General features: G+C 43.3%; 2 protein-coding genes across 2 annotated transcripts in view; one reads left to right on the top strand and one right to left on the bottom strand.

The window, feature by feature from the left end:
* Positions 1–1,084: 1,084 nt before the first annotated feature.
* Positions 1,085–5,561, bottom strand: LOC109515647 (protein SET). Its single transcript, XM_019869576.1, has 8 exons — positions 5,314–5,561; positions 4,426–4,483; positions 3,445–3,587; positions 3,256–3,359; positions 3,064–3,177; positions 2,234–2,404; positions 2,030–2,161; positions 1,085–1,953 (listed from the first exon to the last, which is right to left on the bottom strand). The coding sequence occupies exons 1-8, from the start codon at positions 5,384–5,386 to the stop codon at positions 1,930–1,932; spliced, it is 819 nt and encodes a 272-aa protein (XP_019725135.1). The 5' UTR covers positions 5,387–5,561; the 3' UTR covers positions 1,085–1,929.
* Positions 5,562–8,944: 3,383 nt separating this feature from the next.
* Positions 8,945–14,929, top strand: part of LOC109515565 (serine/threonine-protein kinase N1-like) — a 9,520-nt gene continuing 3,535 nt past the window's right edge. Inside the window, exons 1-8 of the mRNA XM_019869422.1 lie at positions 8,945–9,289; positions 10,130–10,311; positions 11,497–11,633; positions 11,693–11,861; positions 12,857–12,922; positions 13,602–13,708; positions 13,828–14,004; positions 14,589–14,684. Of these exons, the coding sequence (XP_019724981.1) occupies positions 10,140–10,311; positions 11,497–11,633; positions 11,693–11,861; positions 12,857–12,922; positions 13,602–13,708; positions 13,828–14,004; positions 14,589–14,684 (924 nt within the window). The 5' untranslated portion in view covers positions 8,945–9,289; positions 10,130–10,139. The remainder of the gene's footprint in view (positions 9,290–10,129; positions 10,312–11,496; positions 11,634–11,692; positions 11,862–12,856; positions 12,923–13,601; positions 13,709–13,827; positions 14,005–14,588; positions 14,685–14,929) is intronic.

The raw sequence follows: 14,929 nt of genomic DNA, 5'->3' as shown, positions 1-14,929 counted from the left end.
CCGTGTCAAAAGAGACTTTTTTAATTAACCCAAAAGTTTTGGGGAGTGGTTAATTGCTTCGGCATTACAGTTGTCAATGCTAAAAACAAATGGTGCTAACGGCCCGCGGTAGGTGCCTGGCGACGGTTGTATCCATGCGCCACTGACTCGATCGCACTGAGGCCTCGTCCACAAAATGGAAATAATCTCGTGTGTGTTTCTACTTGTGGCTGCCGCGTGCCGGCCCGCCGCGGCGTGTGCCGCCGCCACCGAGGCGGGGAAAACGACCAGTGCCGACACTCTCTTTCTGTGTCGGGAGTGCGGACACGAGTTGGCCTTCAGCTCGGACACCATCGGCACCGTGCACAGCCGCATGGCGTTGTCAGGCCGCAATCACACGCTGCCCGGAGGTCGGCGTATACGCATCCAAACGTTCGAGAACCCGCACGGCCTCCAGTTTGAAGTGGTCACCTTCCGCAAGGCGGACGTGGACAAGCGGTGGCCGGCAGAGAGGCACTTCTCCTGGTTCCCGGGTTTCTCCTGGACTGTGGCCTCATGTCCGCAGTGCAGGGCGCACTTAGGTGGGTCGAGGCCATATCTACGTCCGCTGCTCGTGTTGAAAAGGAAATAGAGACGAACAAAATGTTTCAATCAAAATGCCATGAAAAATGTATTTTCAAATTAAAAAAGTTGTCTGTACATACAAAATGTACATTTAATGCAAAATTTAAATTAAATTTTCTATTCAGTAACAATCCTGAAAGGAAAGTGTAAATATTTCCATGATAAACAGTATTTTGAAAAAGTTTAAAATCATACTATTCACCACTTTTCATTTGTCTTAAACTCTCAGCGGGGACGTTCTTGCGCATCAAACAGCATTTTCTTGCAGTCACGAAGCAGTTTTGTCTTCAAGGTTGGGCCTTCCAGCCGAGCTCTTGGCCTGCCACCATCACGTCGTCAGCCTTCGAATCTTCAGACCAGACCTTCCTAGCTCTCATTGTAAAACGCCTGCTGAGTGAGGACTTTGCCTCCAGCCTGCTCATCACCCCCAAATCCTTCATCAGCTGACTACTGTGTTTGAACACTCCCACACACGTGGATATACACATGAACATTTTATTATTGAATCAAAAAGTAAGTTTACACCTCAAACAGTTTCTTTCCCCACCGTTGAGCGGAAAAAGGAAGGTGAAGCCGGGATTTTTTTTTTTATATCCATGAAGTGAGCATTGGGCGGGGGGCCAAAATTTACAAGCTTTTTTTTCCCATTTTGTTCTTTATTAAAAATGTCATTTCAAATTCCATGGATATCTGTAAAACAATACAATGAAAACAAACGAAAAAAATGTCCCATAGAAATGGTGTCAAAATAACCACTCTGTTGCACCCCCCACCCCCCGGTCCACTTACCCTCCCTCCCATACTAGTAGCCAACATGCTTCCCCTCCCTCTTAATTAACATGAAAGGAATGAGCTGTTGGGGGAAGAAAAAAAAAATCTTCCAAAAATAAAAAAAGATAATGATGAGGTCTGCTAGTGCTAAGGTGACTACACCATGGCTTCTTCTCACCACACCTGGAAACAGGAGCACATCTGTGGGAAGTATCTTCAAATTCTACGAGATTCTATTTTTTTCTCAATTATTTATTATTATGTAATATCTTTAACAAGAGAGCAAGGAGAGATGAACCCCGGGGGCTGTGTACGTACGTATACTCACAATTGGGGGAGAAAAAGTGCCGCCGGCCTTTTCTTTAGAGAGAGAAAATGGAACCCGCGGGTGAAGGAGAAGGCTTCCGAATGTCAAAAATGAAGCGCACGCATGGACTTAAAACAACGACAAAAACAAAAAATGAACAGCAAAAATAAACCTTTGCTCCCGAACATGACTAAACGTGATAAAGCAAATGGGGGACTAGAAAGGCGAGGAGGGCGCGGCCGGGCTTCTCAGTCATCTTCGCCCTCGTCGTCCTGCGTGGGACAATCAGCAAATTAGTCGTTGCTAGCGTCACAAAAGGCAAAAATAAAATGACTCGCTTGTTACTACCTCTCCGTCTTCCCCGTCGTCATCGTCGTCGTCTTCTCCGTCCTCGTCGCCCTCCTCATCGATGTCCTCCAGCCCTTCCTCGTCCTCTTCGTCCTCCTCACCTTCGCCTTCCTCGTCGTCCATGTCGGGGACCTGATGACCGCGACGCTTTAGCACTCAGTTCTGTGGTTTTTTTCAGGGAGAGGTGAGGGGGGTGGCACATACCAGGTAGTACTGCAGCGGGTTGGGCCAGATGTCATCCTTGATGACCTCGCCCAGCTCGTCTGCACCGGCATCGGCGTGGTCAGTGAACCAGGTGAAGAAGCTCTCTGGCTCTTCGTGTTGCCTCTTGCGGCCCGCTTTGTTCTGTGTCTGGCTTGAGCGCTTGGTCAGGTCCTTACCCAAAAACACAAACGAATTGTTATTTCGGCAGGGGCACACCAACCACAAATGTGGCTACAATATTTGCCTCCAAATTATACGATTTATTGGCAGATATTAGCTCACCTCGAATCCGCAAAAATGATGATGTTCAAACACCTTGGCCCAAAAAGTTATTTTTTGAAAATATTATTTGAGGTAACGCTAAACACTCAAAGGATTGAAAAATAGTCAAACGTCTGTAAGTCAAATCTTTATTATTGTAAACATCAGAGGACTCAAAAAGGAGCGATCTCATTCAGTAGGGATGTTCAACTTTTTTTAAACTCAATTTCTTTTAACAAAGCGACAAAATTGTGAGCAAAGACCACCCTTTCTGGTGCAGACGATTCACTGATGTGTCAAACTGCTGTAGTATAGCAACAGCTATTGCAAAGGAGTACTTAATGTCAGGCTTAATAGAAGTATCGATGACTGGTATCAACAACGCCCGCGCTAACCCGATACCTTAAAATAAGGCCCGTCCTAATACCCAGTATCACTACTTCTCAATCCCTATTTTTCAGTATTTATTTTGTAAATGAATCGGTTCAACTGCCAAATATCAATAGGGCCGTCCAAAAAAAAAAACAAAAAAAAACATACATATGGGGTATGCACACTTTGGGCCTTACCTTTCCTGATTTCCATTTGATTTCCGTCGACTTTGAAGACGGGTCGCCGCTCTCGTTCAGGTGGAATTCTTTGGAAAGGACTTTGTTTTCAAAGTACGGGTTCTCGTCGAAATACTGCGAGAAAAGCAAGCGCGGTGTTAAGGCCGCCACCGTTTTGTGCCAAGGGTGAGAATGACTTCAAGATGTACTTACAAAATCTATTCTGTAACCTGACTTTATGTCTTCAAACTCTGTCACCTCCACTCGGCTCAGGTAGTGAAGCGCCTCCTCATCCTCTTCCCCCAGTAGGGCAGATACTGCGGGAGACAATTTCAAATGGCGTGAATAAAGGCTACGGCGGCAGCGGGGGAGCCGTCGGATCATGCGGCTCGGCGTCCCGACCTTGCGGATGGTTGACAAATGTGGTGACCCAAAAGTTGGGGATTTTGGCGATCAGTTCCGATCTCTTCTGAAAGAACGGCTGGCGGAGTTTGTTGTACTTCTGTTCTACTTTCAGGATCTCCTCACTGGCCTGCTCGTTCAACCTGCTCACACACACAAAAAAAAATAATTTCAACACAATTCCCATGTGATCAGAAAAACGCCAAAAATCATTCAGATTTTTTTTTTTAACTGATTCAATTAACTTCATTAGAAAAATAACCTTTTTCTTTGCACTTGTGTTCATGGAACACTATTTGCCATAAAATATCAATTATGAGCTCGGTCAAGGTTCTCCTCTCGAAAGGCTACTTGAAACTCTCATTAAGTGTGATTATTGAAAGTAAAAGTTTTGCTTTGTTCATCTTAAAGGTGATAAGTGATTTTCCAAGGTTAATTTGGTAAGCAAAATGATCATTTGCCTTCACAAATCTGACTGACAGGACTATTTTGTAGTGTGCCATTCATTTTCAATTCCAAACCGAAACTTTTCTAAACAAAACTTTTAAAAGCAGTTTGAAAAGTTCAATATCAGTAAGGACATTTCAATCCGCTTTGACTCTAGTGCATTCATTATTTTTAAAACTAAAATCTAGTTTTGGCTAGGCTTTTTTGTGTTGACTCGTAGTTTCCGGATAGGAAATTGCTACAAATGTGTTGGAGTTAGTGCAGGTAAATGGTGGTATAATTCAAAATTATTGTTCTGAAGAATAGAGGTATTGTTTTTTCAATGGTAGCGTTGCATTTGCATATTTCTTTTCGTGCGTACAAATTTAGCCAAGTAATTGTTAGTGGAAAACACCATTCGATATCCATTCTACAGATATTAAAAAGTAACTAACAAACCTCTCACTTTGTGCTTATTCATGCTGCTTGTGAACACAAAATAAGGGGGGGATCATGTACGCACCCTGGGGGAGGGCGGCTAAACAATTCAATTACCTGTCGATTTCATTTTGAACTTCATCAATGTGTTCGATAGCTTCTTGCTGCTCTTTCTCTGTTGGAGGCGAAAGAAAACAATGTTAGAAAATTGCACGTTGGATTTCTCCGGAAAATACATTTTAGGTCCGTGAACGTGGCGGCGGCGGAGGAGAGGCACACGCAAGGTTGCGTTCACGGCCAATCGCGGGATTTGTGGCTCGTTGTTTCCTGCCGGCTGCTGGCCGCCTGCGAGGCCGCGTGGTTTAAATGTGGGACACACGACTCGACTGTTCCGAGTGCAACGCAGCCGTGGGAGCTAGCTAGGGAGCTAGAACCCCGCCGAAAGAATCATTCAGCCCCTAATTTATCTCGCTACTCTCCGTTTCCTTAGCGGGGAAAACTAGTGAATTACGCATTTTTACAAATTGCTTTTAAACGCAACCAAAAACGTCGTCGGAATAGCGTTAGGTAACCACTACATCAACAACACGCTAGCACACGCGCTAGCGAGCAAAACGCCAACAAATGAAAGGGACTGCTTTCATTTGGGCGCTCGTGGAACGTCACAATGGTCTCAAAAATCGCAATGAACTCGCAAGTAAATGCACGCAAGACCAACTCGTGAGGCTCAAACGCCAGCTAACGAAGCTAAATGGAGGAGGAAGAGGGGGGTTAACATGGCTTCCCCCGTGCCCGACAACAGCACGCTAAGCTAACAAAACGAGCCGCAGTGCGAACGAGCGGAGGCCAAATGGTCGAATTTGAACAAAAGCCCGAGCCAATGCCCACGAAAGACGAGGCGCGCGAACAAAAGCGCAGTGAGGGCACGCGTGGAAAATGCGTTGCGGGGAAGAAAGTGAGGGGGGGAAAATGGCGGTGAAACAAGCAGGCCGCCATGGCGCTTACCGGAGGTCTCGTCCGCTCCGTCGTGGTTCGAGTTGAGCTCCTTTTTACTCACTTTTGCCGCCGAGGCCGACATGTTTGGTCGCGAGGGGAGCAAATAATAAGAAGCCGGGTCGGGGTCGCGGGGGGTTTTGTTCTCGAGAGAGAACGAGAGCGCGGCTCAATGGGCGTAAAGTTGAGGCGAGATGAGAGGAAAAAAAGCAACCAACGTGCTCCTGGCGTGCGCGCACACACAATGTGAGTGAGCGAGCCCGCACAAAGTAAGATAGGAGACGCTGGTAGGAGAATCGATACCAGACGTCGACCACGTTGCGTTTGATACGAGCTGATACCGGCGTGATGAACAAAACATCGACGTGTTGTTTGTGTTCCAAAGGAATTGTTAGCAATTAAAAATAAAAGTTGTTATTTTATTTGCGTTTCATTTACCATTGTCTATATATTTATTGCCCTCTGCTCACCTTTTTTAATTCTAAAAAAATCTATTTGAGTATGATGTTTTAAATGTGTATTTTCTTAATACTATAATAATAATATAATAGCTTTGGATTTTTCATTATAGTTTTTATTTTGGTTTGACTTTTAACACATTGTATTTATTTAGGTTTTTTTTTAGAACAGGTTTGTGAGTTTTTACTCATTATTACAATTAGCTTTCTCTACATGAAGTATTTGCTGAGTGCAAGATTTAAAAAAAAAAAAAAAAAGTATATTGGAAATAAAGTAAACTACAATTCCCAAAACCAAAATTGAAGTGCCCTGTTACCTGTGTATTTTTTTCAGGTTGTGACATTTTTTGAAACAAAAAAATTGAATCACTGCATTGTGTTTAGTGTCAACAATAAAAAGTCTCAAGCGTGTCGATATATAACGCACAATCAAAAGGTCAAGTACACAAAGATCTTCAGGCATTTTGGCGCAGAATCATGAGGATTTTTGTTAACTCAACTGTATTTGTAGAGCACTTTCAAACAGCCATCGCTGCATACAAAGTGCTGTACATGGAACAACTAACATATACAACAGTAAAGCAACAAATCGGTAACAAAGACGGTAGAAAGCACCGAACAGCAAAACCAAGAACAAATTTGAATCATGCTGAGTCAAATGCCAAAGAATATACAAGTGAGTTTTAAGACCAGAAGTCCTGATCATCTGCAGACACGATATAATATTTTGGCATGGCATCGCAAATCTTTTAAGGATATGGCAATGGTGATACCACTGTATCTTCTTATTCAAGAAATTTCGAGTAGTAATGATTTGAGGTTGTTTCAGCATTGTCTTGTTTGCTTGAGATCGATACTTTGTTTCTTTCACTCAACTCAAATGTATTTATAGAGCACTTTAAAAGAACCACTGTTGTCTACAAAGTGCTGTATATGGTGCAAAAATAATTCGTACAACAAACAATAAAACAAGAAATTAATAACAAAGACAGTAGAAAGCACACAAAGTTGTAATTAATGTATTTCTTTCAGTTTTTTTTCCTGAACACACATTCAACAGCTTGAAAAATATGTGCAACAGATGGAGACGTATATAGTAGAAATCATTTGTGTTGCTTCTTTTGTCATGAGTGATGAAAAAAGATCGATTGACGAACAATTCCATGCACTTTAATAAAATGACAGTGAATAATTTTCCGACTCAGAAAATACTTTCTGCACAAAGACTTTTATTCGGGAAAATAAAGTGATTTGTATTTAACCATAAACTTTGCACAGAAGATTTCAAAAGTCATAATACAAGTAAGTACAGTCATCCTGTAATTAATAACGTAGGAAATTAAAGCAAGTATCTGAAAAGAAGCGCCCCCACCCCCGAAAAGGAAAAAAAAAAAGGAAATAGAATTAGCACCAATCCGTATTGATATCGGTGAAACTGACGACACACATTTTGGTGTGGCCTCGATGACATATGTTTCAGTATCGCGCACTACTAACAGAAGCCCGCCCCCAAGAGAACCGCCTCCCGCTCGCCGCTGCCGCCTGCCCACCAGTCAGGAAGTCGGCCGAACTCCGCCTCTCAAAATAGGGCCCCGTCCGAGCATCCCTAGACCCCCACAAATCGCACCCAGACGTTGTCGGCTAACTCATATAAAAATCACAATAAAAATGTGATAACGTAAGCCCCAAAAAGGACGACGCTTTCCCCACGTCAAGTCAACGTATGCGGATCGATGATGTGTCTTTTATGACTTGATCCTTGCCTGCCGCCTATTTAAGCTTCTTAATGGGGCTCGTCAGCCGCGGGTTGCCTTGAAGGGCTAATTGCGACAAGGCTTTGCTGTTTTAAGTGGCCACGTTAATTACATTCGTCAGTCACTTCACACGGAACGGCAACACGGCCCTGCTTCCAGTCGTCACTTCATGTTTACACAGCTCATTTGGTACATTAAACGGTTGCAAAAATACACCAAATCTAAGTTCAGGTTCAGAGGTCCCTGTGGTTTCAAGGTGATTGAGGCAACGTTTCATCTGTCAATTTAAAAGGTTTACAAGACTGAAGTAGTGACTCAAAAACAAACTTCATACCACGTCTTTACGTATTTAATGAGGTACACCAAAATGTGGTAGAATATGGCAGATGAATGCGGAAATCGATATGATACTTACAGTTTCAGGCCGTCCCTCAACACCAGACCAGCCAGCTGTAATGACCGTTTGCGACTTACTGTAGAAGTTGTGCCATTTCGTCCATCCCTTCATACATAAAAACAACACGCCTTCTTCCGGTTTTGACTTTATGGTTGTGTATGTCATTAGCCACATCCAAATGTGGCAAAATATACCACAATGGTTATTAGTTTTGAAATGCAACTTAAAGACGGATAATAAAAAGAACATAGGAATCAAATCAAGATCCAATTACAGTGTACTGCCCATAAATGTTCTGTAAAAAATTGTACCAAAATGAATGTTTTTTGGTTTGAAAATCGACTCGTGATCACAGCCAGGAGCAACGGTCTTCTTTTATTTCATTATCAAATCTGTTTAGTGTACTGCCCCCTGATGGCCACACCACGAGGCGCAGCACAAACCCATTAAATTATCATGCGGCAGAAACGGTTTAATACACTAATTTACTGAACCGTTTATCCTCACAAGGGTCGGGGGCGTGCTGCATCCGATCCCAGCCGTCTTCGGCCAGTAGGCGGGGGACACCCTGAACCGATTGCCACCCAATCGCAGGGCACACATATCAACGATCAACCATTCACGCTCACACCAAAGGACAATTTAGTGTGTTCCATTAACCTGCCATGTATGTTTATGGAATGTGGGAGGAAACATGTACGGGGAGAACATCCAAACTCCACACAGAAATGCCGGAGCCGGAATCGAACTCTACACCTCTGCACTGTGAGGCCGATGTGCTAACCAGTTGCCCACCGTGCCGCCCAGGGTTTAATTCCTTTGCTGCCATTTAATTAAGCTATGTATATTTTTGTAAAGTACGTATGTTGGTATAAGTATATGTCTAGGCACAATAGACACCCACACATCAAATATATCTTACTAAAAAAAAAAAAAAAAACACACATGACAAACATTTTTTTTCCAGAGCTACATACATGTTTCTGGTCAGACTAAATCCAAAATGAACATGACATTCCTTTCAATTGTGTTTTCATTAGAAGGTGTTCCTGATGAGGTGTCCCGTGTTTTTTTCTGGCCTTTTCTCATGTGAACATGCGGCCCGGCCCGAAGCCAGATCGGTGCTGGCACCCGACAGAACTCCCATCCCATCTTCATCCTCCTCCTCCTCCTCTTCCTCGTCCTCAAGGAGAGCAGATTAGCTGTGGCAGTGTTGTCGGATGGAGCAGGAAGCGGATGCGGCGGGACGTGAGGAGGCAGACGGGATTGAGGAGGAGGAGGAGGCTCTCAAGGAGAGTGAAGGTGGCGAGGCAGGACTGTTCTCTCCGAGGGTGATGACATATTTCTTAGTCCTACTGGAGGGACAACATCACGAAGAGGTAAGCTCTCTATATTCACAGCCATCTTATTATTACATTGTTTTATCATTTTTTGTGTGTGTGTGTGTGTGTGTGTGTGTGTGTGTGTGTGTGTGTGTGTGTGTGTGTGTGAGAGAGAGAGACAGTGATTATTTAAAGGCAAAACCGTGATTTCAGACAGTCCCCAAAGGCGAGATAAAATTATACAATTTTTTTTTTGGGGGGGGGGGGGCGTGGAAATTTAAGATTTCAGACTGTCCCTAAGGGAACGCCTGAATTGGTCAAGGGGTTAAAATCAAACTAAACGACTGTGGTGTGAGGGCAACCATGTTTTGGGACGGTCTCTCATGGAAACACAACACTTGATCGAAGGATGAAAACGTAACGAAACAAAAGCTATAATTTCAGACTGTCATCGAAGGCAGCACAACAGATCGATAGATAGATAGATAGATAGATAGATAGATAGATAGATAGATAGATAGATAGATAGATAGATAGATAGATAGATAGATATTCATTTGTGTGAGAAAAGTTATTACCTTCCCTTAAGGCAACACCAGACTTGTACAGTATTTGTAATTAAACAACTACCGTGTGAAGAAAGACAACGATTCAAACTGTCCCTGAAGCTGACACAAAGTCTGCCTTAGATATAAAATGAAAGTAAAAGGTTCGTCGTCAAAGGAAATTTACAATTTTATACCCCCTTGACCTGGTAGAATGTTAGCTGATACTTGCAGGCAACATAACGAAAGAATTATTGGGTGACTTTATACGGTTTGTGATTTCTGACGGTACTTGAAGGCGACACCTGATTTGACGAAACAACTTTCTTGATGTGTTCTGGCTGCTCTACAGGATTGCACCGATGTTTTCCACGGCTCAGCAGATGCTGCAGGACAGCCGCTCCAAGATGAAGCTTCTCCGGCTGCACCTCATCAAAGTGGCGCAGGCCGGAACCGGCCAAGACGACCAGGAAGCAAACATCGCGGCGCACCAAGGTCCGCTTCGAAATATGACAAACTTCTCTGAGCATGCAGGTATTTAGTTCCATCCGTCCTAAAATGTTCAAGATTGCGGCTGGACGACATGACGGGAAAGTATATCACAATATAAGTATTTGAAAATAAGGACCCAGAGAAATAAAGTTGAATTCAGGTTATTTGATTTTAACATAGAGAATTTAATAATTAATAAGAGGCCAAGACGACTCCGAAAAGTCAATCAAAAGATGAAATAAACGCCTTTTTAAGCATATTGTGCTGAGTTGGGCTGCGCGATGTGGATGAAAAAATGTTCCACAATGTAAACTTTTCATCCATCCAACCATTTCCTGAACAGGGTCGCGGCGGGTGCTGGAACCTCTTCCAGCAATGCATGTTTGTTCAACCAAGAACGTTGCGTCACCAAAGAGAGCAAGCCATTTTCAACCATTTCGCTTCATCAATAATTTGTAAAAAAAATAAATAAATAAATAAAACCCACACGTGTGGACTGACCAATAGAATAGATTTGTGAAAAAAATTGAAATTTCCCAAAATCTGACATAAAAGGTTTCGGCCCGGTGCTAGTGATATTATATATGTAGGTATACATATTATGTATACCTTCATATGACTATTCGGGAACTAGCCTGTTAGCATACGAGAACAATAGAATACCATCAATGTAAACAAATTGTTAACAACTAGCTTGTTCGCATATTCGCATAGTATCCTGCTAGAATGCTAGTTTGTTGGCATCCGAGTATAGGGTCCGCTAACTCATCGGTGTCAAGCTCAAGGCCCGGGGGCCAGATGTGGCCTGTGACTTCATTTTATGTGGCCCACGTAAGCAAATCTAACAGTTCAACTTCCATGACGCTTGCTAAAATCTGTCCCCAAATTTAAACTTGTCATGCGTAATAAATAAAAATGTTGGGATATTGCAATTTTCTTCTCATGTTATGGCAGTAACCTCAACAAGAGTTGAATGAACTACTACCCTTGACTTTAGTTATCCATTAATTGTGTGCTGTATGTGTAATAATTCGAGGAGGTGATGAAACATTTATCCGGTTTCACAGTCAAAATGGCCCTCGGGGGAAAATGTGACCACAATGCGGCCCGCGACAAAAATGAATTCGACACCCCTGTTTTCATACTGTTGTCATCCATCAGTCGCCTGACTTTGAGTGCAGTTGGGCTGCGTTGAAGCGCAACACGTCTTTGTGGCTCCTTCTTCAGGAACGTCCGAAGCGGACGTCCGCCTGGCTGAGCTGCATCACTACACGCAACGCGAGCACGATGCCCTGCGGCTGGCCGAGGACGTGCTGGCGCAAATGGACGGCGTGTCGTCGCCGGAGCGCGAGGCTCGCTCGGAGGTACGGTTCAGGTGCTCGGTTGTCGGCGGCACATCACCGTCGGTGTCTTTCGACAACAGGCTGAGAACCGCCGCAACCATTCGTCCCAGCGTTTGCGTCTCCTGCGGGCATCCGTGGAGGCGTGTCTGAGGGATGACAAGAGGGCCACGCCCTTGAGGACCGACGCCCACTCGGACCAAGGTCGGTGCTCGGCGGCCATCTTGTCCAGCCGACCGGCCTCGCTGACAGGTGGGAACTCACATTGCAGCATTAAAAAAAAAAACAACAACAAAAAAAAAACATTACTGTAGAAATGTTGGATCAAACATGAAAACTTTAAAAACATGGAAAAAATATGTTTTAAAAACCCAACCTAAAAATATGAAATAATAAAAACAACAAAATGATAAAATAATAAACACAATATTCAATACATATTTTTGAAATGACAAAATAATAAGATAAGAATATTAAATAATAAAAAAAAAACAACACAACTAAATTGGATAGTAAAAACAAAAAATGTATACCATGTAAACATTTGTGAAAAAGTAAAATAAAAACATACTAATACAATAGTATAAAAACATCAAATATTGTAAAACAATTAAGTAAAACAACCACAACACAATATAAACAATATGAAATACTTATAATGATATAAACCTGACAAAACAATTTGAAAAATTAAAACAAAAACTGTTTCTACAAAATAATAAATTGAATTGTCCAAACATAAAAAGACGTTGAAAAAAATGAAAATGGAACTACTAAATTAAATTATGAAAACTATACAATGATGAAAAACATGGTATTAAAAAAAGACAATCGAAAGTAAATGGTGGATTTGTAATCTTTCTTCCACATGGGTTGTAACATATAAGATGTGTATGCTTTATTTAATGTTACTATTTGACACATTTTTGATAGTACATCCGCTATGACAGGAAGACGCTGTTGTACGGACTGCATATGAACAAAGTGAGAGGACTTGTGTCATCTTGTCCGACCAATCAGCCGCCAGCCGCTGATGATGTAACGGGGGGGGGACAAATCCTTGTTTCTGGCACCTCATCGGGAGCACAGCATGTTTCTGTATCTGCACTATCTAGCTGTGATGAGGAGGAGCAAAGCTTTTACTTTGAAATATGTCAATATTTTGTTGTTGTTTTTTTTTTTTTCAAATATGATCTCATTTGGTCTTCATTTCCTGTTTTTGTTTTTTTTTTTTTGTTTTCCCCCAGGGAGGTTGGAGGTCAGATTGCTGGGATGTGAAGATTTGTTTTCTCCAGCTGATCACACAACTTCTGGTGAGACGTTTTATGAATATAAATGAGTTTGATATTTATTTCTTCCTTTTCAGGCACCTGAGATTCGATGAAGATGTTTTAGAGCTGCAATGAAATTGTTGAAGGACGACCTTTTAAATTCCAGTGTTGACCTTAATTGTGTAATATGTAAATTTTTAATTTGGACAACATCAGAATTTATTTTCGCACCATTGTGTCTTTTTTTCCTCTGTAAAAATTCAACCTAATTCGTGTGATACATCGTGATTGATTTCCCCCTTCGAAAATGTCAATTATTTTGAACTTGCTATGCTAAGAATGACTTTTCTGGTAAGATTGCTTTCTATATAACGTGGCATTTTGTTAAAGAATTTTTGTTGAACATTTTGTTGCCTCATGCCAACCTAAAATGTCAATCTCCGTCGACGACTTAACGGATGTGAGCAGAGCTGTTGCGCTCATTGGCACACATAGAAACGGCATACAACAATCCTCACGGGCTCCACGGAAACAGCGAGTAGTGTTGTTGGGGACCTTCTCTGTCTCTCCTTCTTGCTCTTCATTTTGCTGCACGTCCTCCAGTTGAGGTCGCCGGACGCCCGGCACATTGCGACACCACGCAAAAACGATGACCTGCGACGGGACGGACGGGACCGCGCTAGACTTACTGAGCTTGACCGATGCGCCCTTCTTCTCGCAGAGACGAGCGCCACCTTGAGGCTGGACGGCAGAGTGGTGGGCCGCACGCGCTGGGCGGCGCTGGGCCGCCTGACCTGGGATCAAACCTTCTGCCTCGCGCTGGAGCGGGTGAGGCCACGTGCGCCGCTGCCTCTTGACAAGGCACACTCAACCACCCAAATGTGTGAACTTTTCAGGCTATGCACTTTCTTATTCATGAGCGTTTGAACCGTGTGTTGACGGCGCAGTGTCGCGAGTTGGAGGTTGACGTGTTTTGGCGCGACGGCGGTAAAATGTGCGCGCTCGGCTTCCTGCGTCTGGACCGGCTTCTGGGCCGGCAGAACCAGAACCGGGGAGACCAAGACAACGGCCACGCCGCCTCCCACGTGTGGCGTCTGGAACCCAGGGGCCTCCTTCACGCTCAGGTAACGTCACGCTTGCAGCTGTGCAACTTTTGGAGGATCCGCTTGGCATTTCCAGATTTGAGTTTCAGCAACTTTTGGGGATTCAAACCTCAAAGTTACGCGACTTAAATCCCCCACGATTGAAAACATGGCCACCGCAGAAGCTGACTATGAATGTGTGGAGATCGCCACGTGTGTTCTGCTGGCCCAACGCTTTCATCAGAGGACAAGCGCCCGATGGTGGCAACCGACCTCCGAACCGGCAGCAGTTGGTCAAGTTCAAGCTGCTGATTGTCATTACCAGTTGAGGTTTACTGTCAAACGAAACCAAGAGGATTACACGTTCAACCAATTCACACTTTGTCCTACGAAAGTCCGCCAGCTTAATGCGAACACACAATGTGAAACGCCATCGACCGGATAACAAGACGAGCATCGGTGCTGCGGTATCGGAGCACTTTTAGCTTCAAGTCTTTGAAGACAAATGATGCAACATTTCAATGTTACTGCTCTCTTGACACACATTCAATCCCCCCCCCCCCCGCTGCCATGTTTTAAAAGCACAAATGTTCGTAAAAGTTGTTCCTGATTAATTGTGCTTCAAGTTTGACTTCGTGGACACAGTGGTGGAGCGACAGCACAAACTGCAACGCCAGCGATGCATCTTCACCAAAGAGAGAGGTAAACACACAAACGCGCGCGTGCACACACAAAGCAATGTCATTTGAAAATGGCTACATACAGGATGTATTCCAGATTCTTAAAAATATTTTTCCATTTACAGGACATTTGTGTCAATATATAAAGGATGTGTATTTTTCTTTTTACACAAAATTGCAGAAATGTAAATTAAAAAAATATTTTTGTATAAACACACACACACACACATAAGTGACATAATTGTGTGTGTGTGTGTGTGTGTGTGTGTGTGTGTGTGTGTGTGTGT

This window comes from Hippocampus comes, unplaced genomic scaffold (assembly GCF_001891065.2).
Source record: "Hippocampus comes isolate QL1 unplaced genomic scaffold, H_comes_QL1_v1.1 scaffold679, whole genome shotgun sequence".
In the NCBI taxonomy this organism is placed as follows: Eukaryota; Metazoa; Chordata; class Actinopteri; order Syngnathiformes; family Syngnathidae; genus Hippocampus; species Hippocampus comes.
The sequence above is the reverse complement of the archived record's forward strand: the minus strand, read 5'-3'. Positions and strand labels throughout refer to the sequence as shown.